This window comes from Carcharodon carcharias, chromosome 27, assembly GCF_017639515.1.
Source record: "Carcharodon carcharias isolate sCarCar2 chromosome 27, sCarCar2.pri, whole genome shotgun sequence".
In the NCBI taxonomy this organism is placed as follows: domain Eukaryota; kingdom Metazoa; phylum Chordata; class Chondrichthyes; order Lamniformes; family Lamnidae; genus Carcharodon; species Carcharodon carcharias.
The window spans coordinates 16,002,199-16,021,709 of NC_054493.1; the positions used below are offsets into that span (position 1 = coordinate 16,002,199).

Here is a 19,511-nt window from a genome sequence, read left to right on the forward strand (position 1 = left end):
GGCTAGTGGAAGAGAGGGAAGCAGCAGAGGCAGCTGATTGCATTGTCTCAATCTTAGTGACAAGGAAGCTCCATGAGCTCCTCACACTTGTTGCTGGAGCTCTGGATGGATGAGACAGGGGAAAGCAAGAGCCTTCAAAAGGAGCTAACACGTTAGAGATATTAAAAAGATTCAACACATTTTGTTTAGCACAAAGCTGTTTTATTTGACTTTTATCCACAGTATTAATAACACAATAACTGGGCCGAAGTTTATTAACATCAGCAGAAACAGACCGTAATGAACAATGGTTCACCCCAAATATGATTAACAGAAAAATCCAATCATTATCGTTATTTGTGAACTCGCTGGTGTAGCAGCAGGTTGGATAACTGAATGAACCCCTTCCCGCACTCAGAACAGGTGAACGGCTTCTCCCCAGTATGAATTCGCTGATGTGTCAGTAGGTGGGATGACTGACTGAACCCCTTCCCGCACACAGAGCAGATGAACGGCCTCTCCCCAGTGTGAGTGCGCTGGTGTGTCAGCAGGTGGGATGACCGAGTGAATCCCTTCCCACAGTCCGAGCAGGTGAACGGCCTCTCCCCAGTGTGAACTCGCTGGTGTTCCAGCAGAGTGGATGACCGAGTGAATCCCTTCCCACACTCGGAGCAGGTGAATGGCCTCTCCGCAGTGTGAACTCGCTGGTGTACAATCAGATCAGGTGATCGCCTAAACCCAGCCCCACAGTGAGAGCACCTGAACGGCCTCTCGCCAGTGTGAAGACGTTGATGAAACATCAGTTCCCAGGAACTTTTAAAGCCCTTCCCGCAGTCTGGGCACTTAAAAGGTCTCTCCCCAGTGTGAATTCGCTGGTGTGTCAGCAGGTGAGAAGAGTGAGCAAATCCCTTCCCACACTTTGAGCAGATGAATGGCCGCTCCCCAGTGTGAATTCGCTGGTGTACAGTGAGGACAGATAATGTCTTGAACCCAGTCCCACAGTGAGAGCACCTGAACGGTCTCTCGTCAGAGTGAACACGTTGATGGCCAGACAGTTCCCGGGGACTTTTATAGCACTTCCCGCAGTCTGGACATTTGAAAGGCCTCTCGACAGTGTGAACCTGTCGATGTTGCAGCAGGGTTGATGAACAAGTGAATCCCTTCCCACACTCAGAGCAGGTGAATGGCCTCTCCCCAGTGTGAACTCGCTGATGATTTTCCAGCTCAGATGGGTAATTAAATCCCTTCCCACAGTCTCCACATTTCCATGGTTTCTCTCTGTTGTGACGGCATTTATGTTCTGACAAGTCAGATGATTGGCTGAAGCCTCGTCCACACACAGAACACGTGTACGGTTTCTCCTCACTGTGAACAGTGCTTTCTCCTTCCATGTTCAAAATCCGATGGCATTCAGGTTATGATAAATTAGGCAACTCTGTCAGATTTTGATGTGATGCTTGATTTGAGATTCCCGACTGCAAATCCTCCCCTTTAATACCCTGTGAAATTGATTTAAAACAGAAAAAAGGAAGTGAGAGAGAACGCACAAAAACATATAGGCGAATTGTGAATATGGTAATTTGTGGTGCTGGCATTAGGAAGAAGTGACCATGAAAACTGCTGAATTGTTGTAAAAACCCAGCTGGATGACTAATGTCCTTCAGGAAAGGGAACCTGTCACCTGGTCTGGGCCTACACAAGACTAGATGGGAGAAGAGAGCAAGAGAGACAAGCAGTAGGGTGGGAGAGGCAAGGGGTGAAGAAGGGGGATTTTACATAACTACAACTCAACCAGAACTTTAAGAGAACCTCCCAAATTCTCAACCTCCATCACTTAGAGGGACAAGGACAGCAGGCATATGTGAAGACCATAATCTCCAAGTTCCCCTCCCAAGTCACATATTGTCCTGACTTCTCTGACATCCAGTACCGGATGAACAGAAATTTCCCTCATTTAAATATTGAGAAGATGAAAGCCATTGTCTTCAGTTCCCGCTACAAACTCCACTCCCTGACCACCAACTCCAACCCACTCCTGGCAACTGTCTGAGACTGAATCAGACTGTTCACAACCATGGTGAAATATTTCACCCCAACTGAGCTTCCAGCCGCAGATCAGCATCATTACTGAATGTTTTCACCTCTGATTCTGCCCTAGTCCCAGCTCATCTACTGCTAAAACTTTCATCCATTCCTTTGTTACCTCTAAACTTAACTATCCCTTCACACTGCCGGCCGGCCTCCCACATTCAATCTCCCTGTAATCTTGAGGTCATCCAAAACTCTGCTGTCTGTGTGTTTACTCAGACCAAGTCTTATCCAGCCATCAGCCCTGTACTCACTGATCTACAAAGGCTCCTGATTCATAAAACTCCTGTGAAGCAGCCTGAAAAGGTCTAATACATGAAAGGCACTATACAAATACAAATTGTTATTGTTGATTTTGGACATATACCACTGCATCCTGTAACTGCTTATCTAACAGCATAGTGGGAGCACCTTCACCACATGGACTGCAGCGGTTCAAGAAGGTCAACCATCATCTTCTCCACAGGTAACTGGGGATGGGTAATATCTGGTCTTGTTAGTGAAAGTGCAGGGGAGTGGGACTAGCTGATTTGCTCTTGCAGAAAGCCAGCACAGGCAAGACGGGCTGAATAACTTCCGTCTGTATTGTATCCTTCAGTGATTGTTTGACTCGATGAAAATGGACCTAAATTAGAGGCCAGGGACTATTTCTACAACCAATGCCTACCCTGCAACAAACCAGCTTTTAATTGGTCCATCTGTGTTGCTAGGCTTGGTTCTGTGAGCAATGCCTGCAATAAAATAATAGCAAAATACTGCAGCTGCTAGAAATCTGAATTAAAAACAGCAAATGCTGGAAATAATGAGCAGGTCGGGTAGTATCTGTGGAGGGAGAAACAGCGTTAACGTTTCAGGGTGTGTGTAATGAATTACGGGTATTAAAGATGGTGCAGAATTTGGTGATCAATATAAGCTCAGAAGTGCAAGAGAAATGGACTATAGTAGATTTCCCTAAGTAACTCCCCTCCCATAAACTGGTAGAGGATGGGTCCCTGATGGCTCAGTTGGAAAGTGCAGTGTGACTCGATGTTAATGACTTCACTTTGTTACCCGGGCACAGTGGTAGGGATAGTAGAATGAGCCTTAGTGATCCTGTGGTGGGGATAGGAATGAAACATCCTGCATTCCTGCCCCTAGTCACTATTCAAGGACTGTGTGTTCACGCAGAAGGCGAGGGAATGGCTGGGCTGTAATGAATCCCCCCAGGACCAGTTCCAGAGCTATGGAACCAAAGCACAGCACTAAAAGTACTAAATTTTAGATGAATATTCAAAAATACTCACCTCTGAAACAACTCCACTGTTTTCAATATTAAAATCTCCTGCTGGAGCCTGCAGCTGGAAAGATATCAGAAACACTGGAGTCAGAGAAAAATCTCCTAGTTGAGGAAATACCCGGGGAGTGGGGTGATGTCACTGAGCAATTGTTGGTGCGTAATGACATCATAGACACAAACACAGAACATCTGGGTCTGTGCAAACCAGTGATCACCACACATTATGAAGGATGTGAGGGTCCTTGAGAGGGTGCAGAGAAAATTTACCAGATTGTTTCCAGGGGTGAGCTATATTAATTGGCAGGTTAGGTTGGAGAAACAGGGATTGTTCTCCTTGGAGCATTGGAGATTGGGGGTAGATTTGATAGGGGTGTACAAGTTTATGATCGATTTAGATAAGGTAGGTAAAGAAAAGCTGTTCCCATCAGCTGATTGTAAAAGGATTACAGGACACAGATTTAAGATTTTGAGCAAGATCTACAGGAGGGATGTGAGGAAAAAGTTTTACACAGTGAGTGGTAATGACCTGGAACTCAATGCTTACACTCATAAGCTGATAATATCCAGGTCCTGATGAATCAAGTGATTCTGTCAGGTTTTGAAGTGAGATTTGGTTTGAGTTTCCTGTCTGCTAATACCATTTAAAAGAAGTTTACGAAAGCTATCACTGTCAGTCCAAGATTAAAATTTCCGAAGAGACAAACATTTTGCTTGATTGAGTTTGCTGTGTGCAAATCCTCCTCTTCTAACCCCCTGTAAAAGGAGTTTCCAGAATCCATCCCTGTCAGTCCAGGATAGGAATTCACAACACTCTCTGTTCATGCTTCCTTGCACAAGCACCCTGCTGCACATTTCCCCCGTCATCTTTGTCGTCGGCAGTCTCTCGATTCGCAGATGACGTCATTCAGGGTTGTGGGTCTTCATGTGACTGAACAGACCTGCAGATATTTGAGCAAAACTAATATAAAAACAAAAAAACTGCGGATGCTGGAAATCCAAAACAAAAACAGAGTTACCTGGAAAAACTCAGCAGGTCTGGCAGCATCGGCGGAGAAGAAAAGAGTTGACGTTTCGAGTCCTCATGACCCTTCGACAGAACTTGAGTTCGAGTCCAAGAAAGAGTTGAAATATAAGCTGGTTTAAGGTGTGTGTGTGGGGGGCGGAGAGAGAGAGGTGGAGTGGGGGTGTGGTTGTAGGGACAAACAAGCAGTGATAGAAGCAGATCATCAAAAGATGTCAACAGCAATAATACAAAAGAACACGTAGGTGTTAAAGTTAAAGTTGGTGATATTATCTAAACTAATGTGCTAATTAAGAATGGATGGTAGGGCACTCAAGGTATAGCTCTAGTGGGGGTGGGGAGAGCATAAAAGATGTAAAAAAAATTAAAATAAAATAAATAAATAAATAATTTTTTTTTTTCTTTTTCTCTTTTTATAATGGAAATAGGTGGGAAAAGGAAAATCTATATAATTTATTGGAAAAAAAAGAGAAAAGGAAGGGGGAAACAGAAAGGGGGTGGGGATGGGGGAGGGAGCTCACGACCTAAAGTTGTTGAATTCAATATTCAGTCCGGATGGCTGTAAAGTGCCTAGTCGGAAGATGAGGTGTTGTTCATATTTGAGCAGGTCGTCCTATGAGGTCGTGGGATCTGGAGAGCAGGATTTGCTTCTCTTTCCTGCCTTCTCTGCTGCTGCTCTGCCTCATAAATAAGGCATCTGAGTCTGTGCAAACCAGGGTAATGGAGGGTCAAATTACCCAGGTCAAAGGCTAATGCAGCTAATAGACAATTTGTCCCCATTCTAAATCGGTAACAAGCCCCGCCCAGTTATTACAAAAGTTGCCCCTTACAAAGATGGCGGCCGCACATGAGCCCTGCTTCACATCGCCCCCTACAAAGATGGCGATAGTTAATCCGGGCCCATCGCTCCAAGCTGCGGCCCCGTTCGGTGCAGAAAGGGAGACCGGGAAGTTATTTTTCGGGTTTTGCGCTTACACATCATGTTTACAAAACCTTCCCGCCCACCGACCGATCTATCGCTCCCTTCGTTCGGCATCTCTTACCGATTGCGGATCTGATAAAGAAGCGTCCGTTCGTCGCCAGTATCGACATTGCGCACACCTGGAAAAACTCAGCAGGTCTGGCAGCATCGGCGGAGAAGAACAAAGTTGACGTTTCGAGTCCTCATGACCCTTCAACAGAACTAGGTAGAAATAGGAAAGGGGTGAAATATAAGCTGGTCCAGGGGGAGGGGGGGGGGGGTGTTGTTGGGACAAGCAAGCAGTGATAGGAGGAACCAAAAGATGTCACAGACAAAAGAACAAAGAGGTGTTGAAGGTGGTGATATTATCTAAAAGAATGTGCTAATTAAGAGTGGAGAGCAGGACAAGCAAGGTAGCTCTAGTGGGGATGGGGTGAAATAAATGATGGGTGGAATACATTTAAAAATAATGAAAATAGATATAAAAAGAAAAATCTAGATAAATTATTGGAAAAAACAAGCGAGGGGGAAGAAACGGAAAGAGGGTGGGAATGGAGGAGGGAGTTCAAGATCTAAAGTTGTCAATTCAATATTCAGCCCGGAAGGCTGCAAAGTGCCTAGTCGGAAGATGAGGTGCTGTTCCTCCAGTTTGCATTGAGCTTCACTGCAACAATGCAGCACGACAAGGACAGCCCTCATGCTTCCTCCTCCCTCCCAGAAACATGATAGGGTCCCCCCTGTCCTTACTTATCACCCCACCTGCCTCCGTATTCAAAGGATCATCCTTCGCCATTTCTGCCAACTCCAGCATGATGCCACCACCAAACACATCTCTTCATCCCCACCCCCTCCACCCATGACTGTCTCTCTGTCTGTCCCATCCTGTCTTCCAATCCAAGCCCCGACCATGTATTCACCATACAGCCTGAGCTTCCCCTATCCGACGCTGAATGTTCAGTGCTCAGCAAAGGACTTAGTTTCATACCCATACGCCCTCATCTTAATGAATTTCAGGCTCCGCACAATGCTGAACTCTTCTTCCGCTGCCTTTGTCTCCATGCTCACTTCTTTGGGCAGGAGTCCTTTCCCCGTTCAACGGATCCCTTTTACCCATCTCCAATATCCTCCCTCCACCTGGACCCCTCCCTCTGGATTCTTACCTTCTCTTGATCTTTTCATTGAGGACTGTTGGCATGACATTAGTCGTCTCAATTTCTCTGCTCCTCTCACCCACTCTAACCTGTCTCTCTGAAATTACTGCACTCCATTCTCTCAGGTCCAACCCTAACATTGTCATCAAAGCCACTGACAAGGGTGGTGCTGTTGTTGTCTGGCGCACTAACCTCTACCTCGCTGAGGCTGAGCGTCAACTCGCAGACACTGCCTCCTACCTCTCCCTGGACCATGACCCCACCACTGAACATCAAGCCATTGTTTCCAGGACTGTCACTGACCTCATCTCCTCTGGAGATCTTCCTTCCACAGCTTCCAACCTGATAGTCGCCCAACCTCGGACGGCCCGCTTCTACCTCCTACCCAAAATCCACAAACAGGACTTTCCCGGCAGACCGGTCGTGTCAGCCTGTTCCTGCCCCACGGAACTCATTTCTCGCCATCTTGACTCCCTTCTCTCTCCCCTTGTCCAGTCCCTTCCCACCTACATCTGTGATTCCTCTGACCCCTTACATCACATCAACAATTTCCAGTTCCCTGGCCCCAACCGCCTCTTCTTCACCATGGACGTCCAATCCCTCTGCACCTCGATCCCCCACTGGGATGGTCTGAGGGCTCTCTGTTTCTTCCTCAAACAGAGGCCCGAACAATCCCCATCCACCACTACTCTCCTCCGTCTGGCTGAACATGTTCTCACACTGAACAATTTCTCCTTTAACTCCTCTCACTTCCTCCAAATAAAAGGTGTAGCTATGAGTACCCGCATGGGCCCCAGCAATGCCAGTCTCTTTATGGGGTATGTGGAATATTCCTTGTTCCAGTCCTACTCTAGCCCCCTCCCACAATTCTTTTTCCAGTACATCGATGATTACTCCGGTGCTGCTTCATGCTCTCGTCGGGACCTGGAAAAATTTATTAATTTTGCTTCCAATCTCCACCCCTCCATCGTTTTCACATGGTTCATCTCTGACACTTCCCTTCCCTTCCTTGACCTCTCTGTCTCAATTTCTGGTGATAGACTGTCCACCAATATCCATTACAAGCCTACCGACTCCCACAGCTACCTCGCCTACAGCTCCTCACACCCCGCTTCCTGTAAGGACTCCATCCCATTCCCTCAGTTCCTTCGCCTCTGTCGCATCTCTTCTGATGATGCTACCTTAAAAAACAGTCCTTCTGACATGTCCTTTTTCTTCCTTAACTGAGGTTTTACACCCACAGTAGTTGACAGGGCCCTCAACCGTGTCCGGCCCATCTCCCGCGCATCCGACCTCACAACTTCCTCTCCCTCCCAGAAATATGATAGGGTCCTTGTCCTCAGTGATGACCCCACTAGCCTCCACATTCAAAGTATCATCCTCCGCCATTTCTGCCAACTCCAGCATGATGCCACCACCAAACACATCTTCCCTTCACCACCCCCCCGGCGGCATTCCATAGGGATTGTTCCCTCCGTGACACCCTAGTCCATTCCTCCATCACCCCCTACTCCTCAATCCCCTCCCACGGCACCTCCCCATGCAAACGCATAATATGCAACACCTGCCCCTTCACTTCCTCTCTCCTCACCGTCCAAGGGCCCAAACACTCATTTCAAGTGAAGCAGCATTTCACTTGCATTTCCCCCAACTTAGTCTACTGCATTCGTTGCTCCCAAAGCAGTTTCCTCTACATTGGAGAGACCAAATGCAGACTGGGTGACTGCTTTGCAGAACACCTTTGGTCTGTCTGCAAGCATTACCCAGACCTCCCTGTCGCTTGCCATTTCAACACTCCACCCTGCTCACATGCCCGCATGTCTGTCCTTGGCTTGCTGCATTGTTCCAGTGAAGCTCAACGCAAACTGGAGGAACAGCACCTCATCTTCCAATTAGGCACTTTACAGCCTTCTGGACTGAATATTGAGTTCAACAATTTTAGATCTTGAACTCTCTCTTCCATCCCCACCCCCTTTCCGTTTCTTCCCCGTCCTTTTTGTTTTTTCCAATAATTTATATATATTTTTCTTTTCCCACCTATTTCCATTATTTTTAAATGTATTTCCACCCATCGTTTATCTATACCTTTTATGCCCTTTTAGTCTTATTTCACCCACCCCCACTAGAGCTATCTGTACCTTGCTTGTCCTGCTCTCCATTCTTAATTAGCAGATTCCTTTAGATAATAACACCACCTTCAACACATCTTTGTTCTTTTGTCTGTGATATCTTTTGGTTACCTCCTCCTATCACCGGCTGCTTGTCCCAAACCGCACCCCCCCCAACCCCACCTTCTCCACACACACACACACACACATACCCCCCCCCCCCCCACCACCCCCCCAGCCTTTAAACCAGCTTTTATTTCACCCCTTTCCTATTTTTACTTAGTTCTGTTGATGGGCCATGAGGACTTAAACATCAACAGTGCTCTTCTCCACTGATGCTGCCAGACCTGCTGAGTTTTTCCAGGTATTTCTGTTTCTGTTTTTGTTTTGGATTTCCAGCATCCGCAGTTTTTTTGTTTTTATTACAGCCTCAGCCTGACTTGCTGATTCTTGACAGCATTTTCTGTTCCGGAATTAGAGCTGGAGATGGATGGTCAGTTCTCCTCTGTCCGGGGGGATTCACACTCATTTTCCCAGTGCAGTGATTATCACATTTACTATACATGAGGAGACATATAGAAACTCGGAGCAGGAGTAGGCCACTCGGCACTTCGAGTCTGCTCTGCCATTCATCATGATCTTGGCTGATCATCCAACTCAATGGCCTGCTCCCTCTTTTTCCCCATAGCCCTTGATCTCTTTCGCCCCAAGAACTATATCTAACTCAAATAAAAGCAAAAAACATCGGATGCTGGAAATACAAAACAAAAACAAAATTACCTCGAAAAACTCAGCAGGTCTGGCAGCATCTGTGGAAAGGAACACAGTTAACATTTCAGGTCCAAATGACCCTTCAATAGAACTAAGTAAAAATAGAAAAGAGGTGAAATATAAGCTGGTTTGAGGGGGGTTGGGGCAAGTAGAGCTGGATAGAGGGCCAGTGATAGGTGGAGATAACCAAAACATGTCACAGACAAAAGGACAAAGAGATGTTGAAGGTGGTGATATTATCTAAAGGAATGTGCTAATTAAGGGTAGAAAGCAGGACGAGCAAGGTACAGATAGCCCTAGTGGGGGTGGGGTAGGATGAAGGAATCGAAAAAGGCTAAAAGGTAGAGATAAAACAATGGATGGAGATACATTTAAAAATAATGGAAATAGTTGGGAAAAGAAAATTCTATATAAATTATTGGGAAAAAAGGGGGGATCGGAAATGGGGTGGGGATGGAGGAGAGAGTTCATGATCTAAAATTGTTGAACGCAATATTCAGTCCAGAAGGCTGTAAAGTGCCTAGTGGGAAGATGAGTGAAGCTCAATGCAAACTGGAGGAACAGCACCTCATCTTCCGACTAGGCACTTTACAGCCTTCCGGACTGAATATTGATTTCAACAATTTTAGATCATGACCTCTCTCCTTCATCCCCACCCCCTTCCCAATTCCCCTTTTTCCCAATAATTTATATATATTTTTTCTTTTCCCACCTATAATATCAATTACTCAAGGGCCCTTCTTCCCTGCTCCTCGCTATTACAAAATATAGCCCTTACAAACGATCAAGCACAAAACGAGGCCTTAAAAACTAGAAGTGATAAAAGAAGTAATTACTTACCCGGCCATACTCACAGTCATCAAAGGATCACTTCCTTCCCTCCTCACCGAACTCCCTCAGTCACCCCTGCTCTCCCGGCTCCTCTCGCACTTCTCCTCAACTCCCGGAAATGGAATTCAGTTGCTATAATTTGGAATGCTGCAGACAGACTCATATAACAATGTCATCATAAAATGGCATAGTACCGCGTATCCGTACAATGGCCCTTCTAACATCCTGTCTCTGTCATCTTTTCAAAAGAGCAAACAAATTAATCGCAGTTTCCTTCCCTCTTTTAGTAAACCTGTTATTTTTCTTCATATCAACTAATTGCATAATTCCCTTTGAGAAGGAGTTTCGGCAGATTCCGTATCTAGTTTGCCTTAAATAACACTGTTTCCCTCACCCAATTTCAACAAAATCAAAGAATTTTACAGGGAACCGATTTGAGAATGATGCGTTAATGATACCTGAGCCCTCTTTGTCTGTCGTTACGAGCACACATTATCCTTGACATGGTGAGTAATTGTGTTAATCTGTTTCGAAAGACCCATTAATTGCTGTTGTTGACTGAACGAACTGCTAATATGTGAGCACAGTGAAATGCGAACATATTTCCACTCAAGTCTGTCATGAAATCTCAGACAAAAACAGAATTACCTGGAAAAACTCAGCAGGTCTGGCAGCATCGGCGGAGAAGAAAAGAGTTGATGTTTCGAGTCCTCATGACCCTTCAACAGAACTAGGTGAATCCCAGGAAGGGTTGAAATATAAGCTGGTTTAAGGTGGTGGTGGGGGGGGGGGGCGGTTGTTGGTTGGGGGGAGAGAAGTGGAGTGGGATGGTGTGGTTTTAAGCAAAAGCAATGATAGAAGCAGATCATCAAAAGATGTCACAGACGGCAGAACAAAAGAACACATAGGTGTCGAAGTTGGTGATATTATCTAAATGAATGTGCTAATTAAGAATGGATGGTAGGGCACTCAAGGTATAGCCCTAGTGGGGGTGGGGGGAGCATAAAATATTTAAAAATATTTAAAAATAATGGAAATAGGAGGGAAAAAGAAAAATCTATATAATTTATTGGAAAAAAAACAAAAGGAAGGGGGAAGAAACAGAAGGGGGGTGGGGATGGAGGAGGGAGGTCAAGACCTAAAGTTGTTGAATTCAATATTCAGTCCGGAAGGCTGTAAAGTGCCTAGTCAGAAGATGAGGTGTTGTTCCTCCAGTTTGTGTTGGGCTTCACTGGAACAATGCAGCAAGCCAAGGACAGACATGTGGGCAAGAGAGCAGGGTGGAGTGTTGAAATGGCAAGCGACAGGGAGGTTTGGGTCATTCTTGCGGGTGTTCTCCAAAGCGGTCGCCCAGTTTACGTTTGGTCTTTCCAATGTAGAGGAGACCACATTGGGAGCAACGAATGCAGTAGACTAAGTTGGGGGAAATGCAAGTGAAATGTTGCTTCACGTGAAGGGAGTGTTTGGGTCCTTGGACGGTGAGGAGAGAGGAAGTGAAGGCGCAGGTGTTACATCTTTTGCGTGGGCATGGGGTGGTGCCATAGGTGGGGTTGGGGAGTAGGGATTGATGGAGGAGTGGACCAGGGTGTCCGCATGTCCTCGCTGAGAACAAATGCAAATGAAGTTAATCTTCAATGATGCAAATCACCCTCACTGTTTAATAAATACGTTCTAATAATGTTTCTGCGCGATTCCAAACCGGGGGACCTTTTGCGTGTTGGGCGAACGTGATAACTACTACATAACAGAAACTGCCGTAACTACAGTGAGTCTGTCTGGAATGTTAAACTGCGCTGTAAAGCAGCAGCACCCTGGGTATCTGTTTCGGAGAAATGGTGTTCAGCTGCTATTCTCAGGAGTGCTGCCGCGAAACTGATATAACAATGTAATCATAAAATGGCCTAGCACAATGTATCCATACAATGGCAGAAGAGGCCCTTTCACCTTTCACCTCTGTCCCCTTTTTAAACGAGCAAACTAATTAATCACAATTTGCTTCTCTTTTAATAAACCAGTTTTTTTTGCTCCCTTTCATTAAATTGCTCAATACCCTTTCGAAAATGTAGTTTCTGCAGAATCCATGCCTAGTTTGCCTTAATTCACAATGTTCACATGACAATTTGGACTTGGGTTCCTAATATATTTTACCGTATGAACATGATGTAATTATACAATTGACCTCATCGAATTTACGGAAGTGTTATTTTATCAATCTTACTATTTATACAATATTATTACTTTTCCTCCACAACCCTACAATCGAGGGTGCGATATTACAGAGGAAAACGCTTAAGGAGTTTAACAGCGATATGTCAAGATCACGTGCTTCAATTGTTCGTTTACTTCATTTGGTTTGAAATAATTTTGTTCCTGCACCGGAATTTTACAGAGGATAAATATTTGTGTCGCAAACAGGGCAGTGCTGAGCTACTAGAATGTTTGGAGGTTTCCAACGGTTGGACTGAGGGTCCATGTCACTTGCTGCAGGAAGACAAATTTTGGTTTCACCGTTCTGATGAAGAGTCATACCGACTCGAAACGTCAACCGTGTTCCTCTCCGCGGATGCTGTCAGACCTGCTAAGTTTTTCCAGCTATTTTTATTTTTGTTTCAGGTTTCCAGCATCCGCAGTATTTTGCTTTTATGTTAATTTCATCCTTGTGTCTGAACTTGATTGAATTTCAAAATGTAAAAGTGTCCGTCCAGCAAATGTCTCCGGGGGCTATGCTTTTTGCTTAAGCATTAGGAACATCCGTCTTATCCTTGGAAGACGAAATTGAACAAACTTTACTCAGTATTTGTTCCGTTATTCTATATTTAATATTAATTTTTTTTCTGTTATTGATGCTATCATTTGAGTTGAGATTCTCTGAAATATATACCAACCTCGAATTGCAAACATGACTGATAGACGAAAGAATGCCAGTCAACAGGCAATGCAAATCATGTGGTGCTCATTTGAAATTGAGCACAGTTAGCTTTCAAACAAAATGCAAGAATTTTACTGGGAACCGTTTTGAGAATGATGCGTTCATTATGTTTTATCCCCTTTGGTTCGATGTGATAAGCCTTCTGGCGCCGAAATCGTGTCCATATAGAAGACAGGAGGTAAGCCAGAAGAGATCGGCGCTAAGCCTCGGTTTCCACGACTCCCTTGGTTGTTTTTCCTGATACTCCATTCTGAAGCCGGATTATTTAAAGGAGTGATTCTGTACCAGCTCCGTCATTTCCTCTGGTTCAATTACAGCATCGCTTGCGCCTGTCTTTATGAGCGCATTTTAGTATGAGACATCTTTGAGGTGGTGTGTAACGATGTAAAATGCATCGAAAACCCACTAAATTCTGTTGCTGCTCGGACTGAAATGTGTGCCAAGTCAAAAAATGAACATCTGTTTCTACTCTGTGTCATGGAATTTCAGCGCTTCTGATTTTGCTGCATTCATTTTAAGGCCCAGGTAAGAGCAAAAGTAACATGCCTGTCGCATGAGAGATTCAGTTAACATTCAACAACAAACCTGAATGACCCGAATTTCCCTCTCTCAAAAATAGCAAGCTTGGATTAAGTTTCTGCCGGGTTTCAAACCCGGGGCTTTTCGCGTGAGGAGTGAACGTGATAACCACTACAATACAGCAACCACGTCCGGAATGGTAAACTGTGCTGTCACACAGCAGCTCTCTGGCTCTCTGTTTGGGAGAAATGGAATTCAGCTGCTATAATTTGGAATGCTGCAGATAGATTCATATAACAGTGTCATCATAAAATGGCAAAACACCGTGTATCTATACAACGGCTCTTCCATCGTCCTGTCGCTGTCGGCTTTTTAAAAGTGCAAATGGATGAATCGCAGTTTCCTTCTCTCCTTTAGGAAACTTGTTACTTTTCTGCATGTCAATTAATTGCACAATTTCCTTTGGAAGAAGGAGGTTCCATGCCCAGCTTGCCTAAAATAACACTGTTTTCCTTCAGCCAATGCCATGAAGATTTCGACTTGTGTTCCTTCCGTAGCTATGCATATGAACATTATTTACTTTTTCTCTTGATTTCATGTCGAATTGACGAATGTGCTCATTTTTCTGATCAAACACCTCATTATGTCTGAGTTATTTACACAATCTAATTACATTTGCTCCACAACACGTTAATCGAGGGAAATTATTGATTAAGTTAGACAGAGCCCTGCCAAGATCACATGCTGAAATAGTTCGTTCCATTTGCTTGGTTTGAAATAATTTTGTCCTGGAAATGAAATCTTACAGAATACATATTTGTTTAGGGAAAAGAGCAGTGTCGATCTACCAGAATGTTTGGAGGGTTCCAATGGTTAGGCTGAGAGTCTTGACTCTTGTTACAGGAAGACAACTTTTGGTTTCCACTTGGTGCCTCAGTTTGTTTTCAGTTTCATAATGCAGAAGGCTCGGTCCAGCAAATGTCTCAGGCAGTAATGCTTTCTGCTCAGTCATTAGGAACACCCTTCTCCTCCTCAGAAGACGGAATTCGACAAACTTTACTCAGCAGCATTTTTTTTCCGTTATTCAACATTCAGTATGATTTTTTTTTATTTGACATTGATGCCCTCGGTTGACTTGTGACTCTGGAATATAAAACAACATCGAATTGCAAACGTGACTGGCAAACAAAAGAATGTCAGACACCAGATAATGCACTTGATACGGGTCTGATTTGAGATTTAGCACAGCAGTCAGCATTTCAACAAAATCAAAGAATTTTACAGGCAACAGATTTGAGAATGATGCGTTAATTAGATCTGATCCCCCTTTGTCTGTCGTTACGAGCACAAGTTATCTTTGACATGGTGAGTAACTGTTAATCTGTGTCGAAAGAATGGTTAATTTCTGTTGTTGACTGAGCGAGCTGCTAATATGTGAGCGCAGTGAAATACGAACATCAATTTCCACTCAAGTGCGCCGTGAAATCTCAGCACGTCCTCGGTGAGAGTAAATGCAATATGCATGCAGCAGAGGAGATTCAGCTAAGCTTCAATGATGCAAATCACACTCATGATTGAATGAGTAAGTTTTCATAATGTTTCTGCCCAGTTTTGAGCCGGGGACCGGTCACGTATTAGGCAAACGTGATAACCACTACCCTACAGAAACTGCCGTGAGCCTGTCTGGAATGCTAAACTGCGCTGTAACGCAGCAGCACCCTGGGTGTCTGTTTCGTAGAAATGGAACTCAGTTGCTATTCTCAGGAACGCTGCAGCGAGACTGATATAACAACGTAATGATAAAATGGCCTAGCACCATGTATCCATACAATGGCAGAAGAGGCCCTTCCACCATCCGACCTCTGCTCCCGTTTTAAACGAATAAACTAATTAATCACAATTTGCTTCTCTCTGTTAATAAACCCGTGTTTTCCTCCCTTTCATTAAATTGCTCAATACCCTTTCGAAAAAGTACTTTCTGCAGAATCCATGCCTAGTTTGCCTTAATTCACAAGGTTCACATGACGATTTGGACTTGGGTCCCTAATATATTTTACCATATGAACATGATATAATTATGCAATTGATCTCATCTCCAATGTTCAAAAGCGTTATTTTCTTCAATCTTACTATTTGTACAATCTTATTACTTTTGCTCCATACCCCTTCAATCGAGGGTGCGATATTACAGAGGAAAATGTTTGTTCCGGAGTTTAACAGAGCCCTGCCAAGGTCACGTTCTTCAATTGTTCGTTTACTTAACTTGGTTTGAAATATTTTTGTTCCTGGACCGGAATCTTACAGAGGATAAATATTTGCGTAACAAACAGGGTAGTGCTGAGCTACCAGAATGTTTGGAGGTTTCCAATATTTGGACTGAGTGTCCATGTCACTTGTTGCAGGAAGACAACAGTTGGTGCCTCAGCTTGTTTCGAATTTCAAAATGTAAAAGTGTCTGCCCAGCCAATGTCTCTGGGTACAATGCTTTCTCTTAAGCATTAGGAACATCCATTTTATCCTCAGAAGACGAAATTGAGCAAACTTAACTCAGTACAAAAACAAAAACAGAATTACCTGGAAAAACTCAGCAGGTCTGGCAGCATCGGCGGAGAAGAAAAGAGTTGACGTTTCGAGTCCTCATGACCTTCGACAGAACTTGAGTTCGAGTCCAAGAAAGAGTTGAAATATAAGCTGGTTTAAGGTGTGTGTGTGTGGGGGGCGGGGGGGTGGGGGGGGGCGGAGAGAGAGAGAGAGAGAGAGAGGTGGGGGGGGGGGTTGTGGTTGTAGGGACAAACAAGCAGTGATAGAAGCATGATCTGCTTCTATCACTGCTTGTTTGTCCCTACAACCACACCCCCCCCCACCTCTCTCTCTCTCTCTCTGCCCCCCACACACACACCTTAAACCAGCTTATATTTCAACTCTTTCTTGGACTCGAACTCAAGTTCTGTCGAAGGGTCATGAGGACTCGAAAAGTCAACTCTTTTCTTCTCCGCCGATGCTGCCAGACCTGCTGAGTTTTTCCTGGTAATTCTGTTTTTGTTTTTGTTTTGGATTTCCAGCATCCGCAGTTTTTTTTGTTTTTAAACTTAACTCAGTATTTGTTCCGTTATTCTATATTTAATATTAACATTTTATCTGTTATTGATACCTTCATTTGAATTGAGACTCTCTGAAATCCACACCAACCTCGAATTGCAAACATGACTGATAGACAAAAGAATGCCAGTCAGCAGGTAATGCAAATCATATGGTGCTCATTTGAAATTGAGCACAGTTAGCTTGTAAACAAAATGCAAGAATATTACTGGGAACAGTTTTGAGAATGATATTTTCATTATATTTGGTCCCTTTTTGTTCTAGGTGATAAGCCTTTTGGCGTCTAAATCGCATCCATATAGAAGACAGTAGGGAAGCCAGCAGATCTGCACTGCACCTCGGTTTCCACGACTCCCTTAGTCATTTTTCCTGAAACTCTATTCTGAAGCTCGATTATTTGAAGGAGTGATTCTGTACCAGCTCAGTAATTTCCTCTGGTTCAATTACAGCATCGCTTGCACCTGTCTTTATGCGTGTACTTCAGTATGAGACATCTTTGAGGTAGTGGGTAACGGTGTAAATCTGCATCGAAAACCCACCAAATTCTGTTGCTGCTCGGATGAACTGCTAAAATGTGTGCCGAGTCAAAAAATGAACATCTATTTCTACTCAGTGTATGATGGAATTTCAGCGCTTCTGATTTTGCTGCATTCATTTTAAGGCCCAGGTAAGAGCAAAGTAACATGCCTGTCACATGAGAGATTCAGTTAACATTCAAAAACAAACCTGAATGACGCAAATTGCCCTCTCTCAAAAGTAGCCAGCTGGAATAATGTTTCTGCCCAGTTTTGAACAGGGGTGCCTTGCATATGGGAGGTGAATGTGATAACCACTACGCTATAGAAACACTAGACTGCCATCATGGCAGTGAGCCTATCTGGAATGTTAAACTGTGCTGTCACGCAGCAGCTCACTGGCTCTTTGGTTGGGAGAATTGGAACGCCGCTGTTTTAATTTGGAATGCTGCAGACAGACTCATAAAACAATGTCATCATAAAATGGCATAGCGTCATGTATCCATACCACGGCCCTTCCATCATCATGTCTCTGTCAGCTTTTTAAAAGTGCAAACGAATTAATCGCTGTTTCCTTCTCTCTTTTAGCAAACCTGTTATTTTTCTGCATATCAATGAATTGCACAATTCCCTTTGGAAGAAGGAGTTTCTGTAGATTCCATGCCCAGTTTGCCTTAAAAAATATATTTTCCCTCAGCCATTGCCATGAAGATTTAGACTTGTGTTCCTTCCATAGCTATGCATATAAGCATTATTTACTTTTTCACTTGATTTCATGTCGAATTGACGCAAGTGCTCATTTTTCTGATCAAACAGCTCATTATTTCTGAGTTGTTCACACACACGATCTAATTACATTTTCTACACAACCTGTTAATCGAGGGAAATCATTGATACAGTTAGACAGAGTCCTGCCAAGATCACATGCTGAAATAGTTCGTTCCGTTCATTTGGTTTGAAATAATTTTGTTCTGGGAATTAAATCTTACAGGATACATATTTGTTTAGGGGAAAGGGCAGTGTTGATCTACCAGGATGCTTGGAGGATTCTAATGCTTAGGCTGAGAGGTCATGACTCTTGTTACAGGAAGACAACTGTTGGTTTCCACCTGGTGCCTCAGTTTGTTTTGAGTTTCATAATGCAGAAAGCTCAGTCCAGCAAATGCCTCAGGCAGCAATGCTTTCTGCTCAATCATTAGGAACACCCTTCTCCTCCTCAGAAGATGAAATTCAACAAACTTTACTCAGCAGCATTTTTTTTCCATTATTCAACATTCAGTTTTTTTTTTATTTGATACTGATTCCCTCAGTTGACTTGAGACTCTCTGGAATATAAAATAACATCGAATTGCAAACGTGACTGGCAAACAAAATAATGCCAAACACCAGCCACTTGATACGGGTCTGATTCGAGATTTAGCACAACACTCATCATTTCAAATCAAAGAATTTTACAGACAACAGATTTGAGAATGATGCGTTAATTAGATCTGATCCCCCTTTGTCTGCCGTTACGAGCACACATTATCTTTAACTGTGTTAATCTGTGTCAAAAGACAGATTAATTTATGTTGTTGACTGAGCAAACTGCTAATATGTGAGCGCAGTGAAATACGAACATCAGTTTCCACTCAAGTGTGTCATGAAATCTCAGCACGTCCTCAGTGAGAGTAAATGCAAAATGCCTGCAACATTGGATATTCAAATAAGCTTCAACAATGCAGATTATGGTCACGAATGAATGAGTAAGTTTTAACAATGTTTCTCCACGGCTTCAAACCAGGGACTTTTCACGTGTTAGGTGAATGTGACAACCACTATACTACAGAAACTATCATACTGCCATCGAGCCTGTCTGGAATGTTAAATTGCACTGAAATGCAGCAGCACTCTTGAGTGTCTGTTGCAGAGAAATGGAATTCAGCTGCAATTATCAGGAACACTGCAGCGAGACTGACATAACAAAGTAATCATAAAGTAGCCGAGCACCGTGTATTCATACAATCGCATAAGAGGCCCTTCCACCATGAGACCTCTGTCCTCTTTTTAAACGAGCAAACTAGTTAATCGCAATTTGCTTCTCTCTTTTAATAAACCTGTTTTTCCCTCCTTTTCATTAAATTGCTCAATTCCCTTTTGAAGAAGCAATTTCTGCAGAATCCATGCCTAGTTTGCCTTAATTCACATGGTTCACATGACGATTTGGACTTGGGCTCCTAATATACTTTACCATATGAACATGATGTAATTATGCAATTGATCC

At 43.8% G+C, this 19,511-nt stretch overlaps 1 protein-coding gene and 2 long non-coding RNA genes across 3 annotated transcripts in view; 1 reads left to right on the forward strand and 2 right to left on the reverse strand.

Annotated features, from left to right (window-relative positions):
* Positions 1 to 245: 245 nt before the first annotated feature.
* LOC121270302 (zinc finger protein 420-like) overlaps positions 246 to 19,511 on the reverse strand; it is a 56,634-nt gene continuing 37,368 nt past the window's right edge. Inside the window, exons 6-7 of the mRNA XM_041175609.1 lie at positions 3,351 to 3,404; positions 246 to 1,385 (exon numbers count right to left, since the gene is read on the reverse strand). Of these exons, the coding sequence (XP_041031543.1) occupies positions 333 to 1,385; positions 3,351 to 3,404 (1,107 nt within the window). The 3' untranslated portion in view covers positions 246 to 332. The remainder of the gene's footprint in view (positions 1,386 to 3,350; positions 3,405 to 19,511) is intronic.
* On the reverse strand, positions 3,342 to 5,538 carry LOC121270470. The gene is made up of 3 exons (XR_005941551.1): positions 5,408 to 5,538; positions 3,888 to 4,281; positions 3,342 to 3,404 (listed from the first exon to the last, which is right to left on the reverse strand). It is a non-coding gene; the product is annotated as an uncharacterized LOC121270470 (long non-coding RNA).
* LOC121270469 lies at positions 13,385 to 17,958 on the forward strand. The gene is made up of 2 exons (XR_005941550.1): positions 13,385 to 14,999; positions 16,998 to 17,958. It is a non-coding gene; the product is annotated as an uncharacterized LOC121270469 (long non-coding RNA).